The 2,659-nt window shown below is 52.4% G+C and overlaps 1 protein-coding gene across 1 annotated transcript in view; it reads right to left on the minus strand.

The window, feature by feature from the left end:
- LOC103768218 (pumilio homolog 1-like) overlaps window positions 1–2,659 on the minus strand; it is a 53,382-nt gene that overhangs the window by 3,800 nt on the left and 46,923 nt on the right. The window contains 1 exon segment of the mRNA XM_008935360.1: window positions 2,267–2,418. Within this exon segment, the coding sequence (XP_008933608.1) occupies window positions 2,267–2,418 (152 nt within the window).

Raw genomic sequence — 2,659 nt, forward strand, 5'->3', positions numbered from 1 at the left:
TGGGGGCGCCAGAGCTGGATGCAGTACTCCAGGTGGGGTCCCATGTGAGCAGAGCTTTGCTGGCAGCTTTTATAAACACACCACTGAGATGTGGGAATCCTCACACATCAACCATCCAGAATCACCGCTCCAGGTTTCCCAACATCTGCCTCAGCCCTTCTCTAGAAAAACTTCATTCAAAAATTTCACCCAAATCCCCTCACATTTGCACTAAAACCAACCCCCACTGTACCCCCCATGGCTATAAAAATAATGTAAGCCTTTGCAGAAGCTCTCTGAGCACACCCCTTCCTCACAGGGGCAGGCTCCCAGCTGCATGCCCAAGCACCAAGGGCTTCACCACACTCCTGAAGCTGCTTTACCCATGCGTGGGGGCATGGGGGGAGCTCTGAGCAACAGGCTCCTGTCTGCAGCCTGCCATGTGGGGAGGGTTGATGATTAACTCCATCAGGAGCAAAGTGTCCCCCTCCTGACCCCCAGCCCAGTCACTGGTGTGCAGCACCCCTGCGTTCACCACCAGAAGAGGCCTGGTGCTCCTTCCAGACACTGGGTTTTGCTCCACATCTCCAAGCAGAAGTTAATAACCCCAGCTGGCAGTTGTTGTCTTCTCCAATGCCCCCTCAGCCACCCCCAGAGCAGGGAGGGCAGCTCTGTGTTCCTGGGAGGAGCTGCTGTGCTGCTGGGGGGGGGTAACAGCCCCCTCCTGTCTCCAAGCACCCTGGCACAGGGGCTGGTAAAAGGGCACAAAGCCAAGGCTGGGTGAGGACCAGCATTGGTGACCCCAGCAGAGGGTGTCCCATGGGTTTAGCAACCACCACTTTAGTCTGAAAGTTTGGATTTTGCTTTTAAATGCTGATTTAAACAGCAAGCTATCAACACACAGCAACAACATCAACAAGCTGTCCCACACAGCACTCTAAAACCTTCAGGGTGGCTTTCCTTAGAGGAAGAAAATTATTGTTCCCTGCTCATTCTTGTAGCAGTTTCCACCTTCTGCTCCAGCAGTTGCTAGATTCACATTTGTGTTGCCTGCATCAGAGGTAAATCATGATTAAATACCAGACCTTAAAAATACTTTACTTGACTGAAGTTAGGGAAATTCACCTCGTCCAATTCCATGTACAGAAGGAAAACAAAAAAGACAAAACTGACCAAGAAATTACACAGTGATTCACCACAAAGGTGCCAAACAATTTCAGCAGAATGAAAAGCAGAGGCTATGGGATTCACCCTGCTGCCACTGCCCAGGGACCAGGACAGAAGAGCAGGATGGTGCCAGCCCCAGGAAGCACACCTCATTCAGGAAGTAGGTAAGGAAAGTTTCCCTTCCCAACCCCCACTGTGATCTGTCTTATTTTTTTTAAAAAAAAAAGCAAATTCCATTTAACCAACTGACACTTGTCTCCATATTCAGCTCTAACACACTTCAAGGGGTAAGAGCAGATCATACTGGGGGGCTGGCCTAGATGATCTTTCAAGGGCCCTTCCAACCCAAAGCATTCCATGATTTTATGATATTAAAAACCTTCACTAATGTCTTTAATTTTGTCCTTTTTAGATGGGAAATTCTACAAATTTTTCTGCGGACTAAGCAAAAGAGCTGCACAGTTCACCTTACAGAACCAGCAAATCCAGTGTTGGATCTTTGGTCTCCAAGTCCTCACACGGACACCAAACCAAGTCATTTTGCTGTTATTTTGGGTTTTGCTGCACCTCAAATCCTGGGGTCAGTTTTGGGTCCCTCATTCCACAAAGGACCTGGGGGGGCTGGAGCGTGGCCAGAGAAGGGCAACGGAGCTGCTGGGGAAGGGTCTAGAGCCCAAGTGTGGGGAGGAGCAGCTGAGGGAGCTGGGGGTGCTGAGCCTGGAGCAAAGGAGGCTCGGGGGAGACCTTCTGGCTCTGCACAGCTCCTGACAGGAGCCTGGAGCCAGGGGGGGGGTCGGGCTCTGCTCCCAAGGAACAAGTGACAGGACAAGAGGAACCAGCCTCAAGTTGCCCCAGGGGAGGTTTCAGTTGTCCCTGAGGAACAATTTCTTGCCCTGGAGGGTTGCCCAGGGCTCTGCCAGGCTGCCCAGGGCAGTGGTGGAGTCCCCACCCCTGGAGGGGTTTCCAAGCTGTGGAGATGTGGTGTGAGGGACACGGGGCAGTGGGGACCTGGCAGTGCTGGGGGATGGCTGGACTCAAGAGCTCAAGCCTCAGGAGCTGCCATTAGGAAAAAAAAAACCCAAAAGATGGAGATCCTTGAAAGCTGCTGTGCTGCCCTTACCTGCTGCTGGCCCTGCTGGCCCTGCTGGGTGGTTTGCTGACTGGCAGAGTTGGTGGCGGCGGCGGCGGCGGCCGCTTGCTGCTGGAAGAGGCTGGCAGGATACACCCCCCAGGGAGTGACTCCATAGTACTGGTGAGGAACCACGGCCGGACCTGTGATGGGAGGGAAGGGGTGACAGGAGTTACACACACAGCTCACACGCCCCTGCTCCTCAGGTTGGGTGTAACAAATCCCATTTCAGGGGGATCTGCTTTAAATCCTCCGCAAATACCGAGGGATTCTGGCGTTTGTGTTACTCGTTTTTAAAAAGCTTAGAAGTCAGACCTGAGATTTCATCTTTACTCATTTTTACCTTATTGGAGGAGGCCAGATTCTGCTAGCAGTGATCCTGCT

The sequence above is a fragment of the Merops nubicus genome, unplaced genomic scaffold, assembly GCF_000691845.1.
Source record: "Merops nubicus isolate BGI_N331 unplaced genomic scaffold, ASM69184v1 scaffold15022, whole genome shotgun sequence".
Taxonomy (NCBI): Eukaryota; Metazoa; Chordata; class Aves; order Coraciiformes; family Meropidae; genus Merops; species Merops nubicus.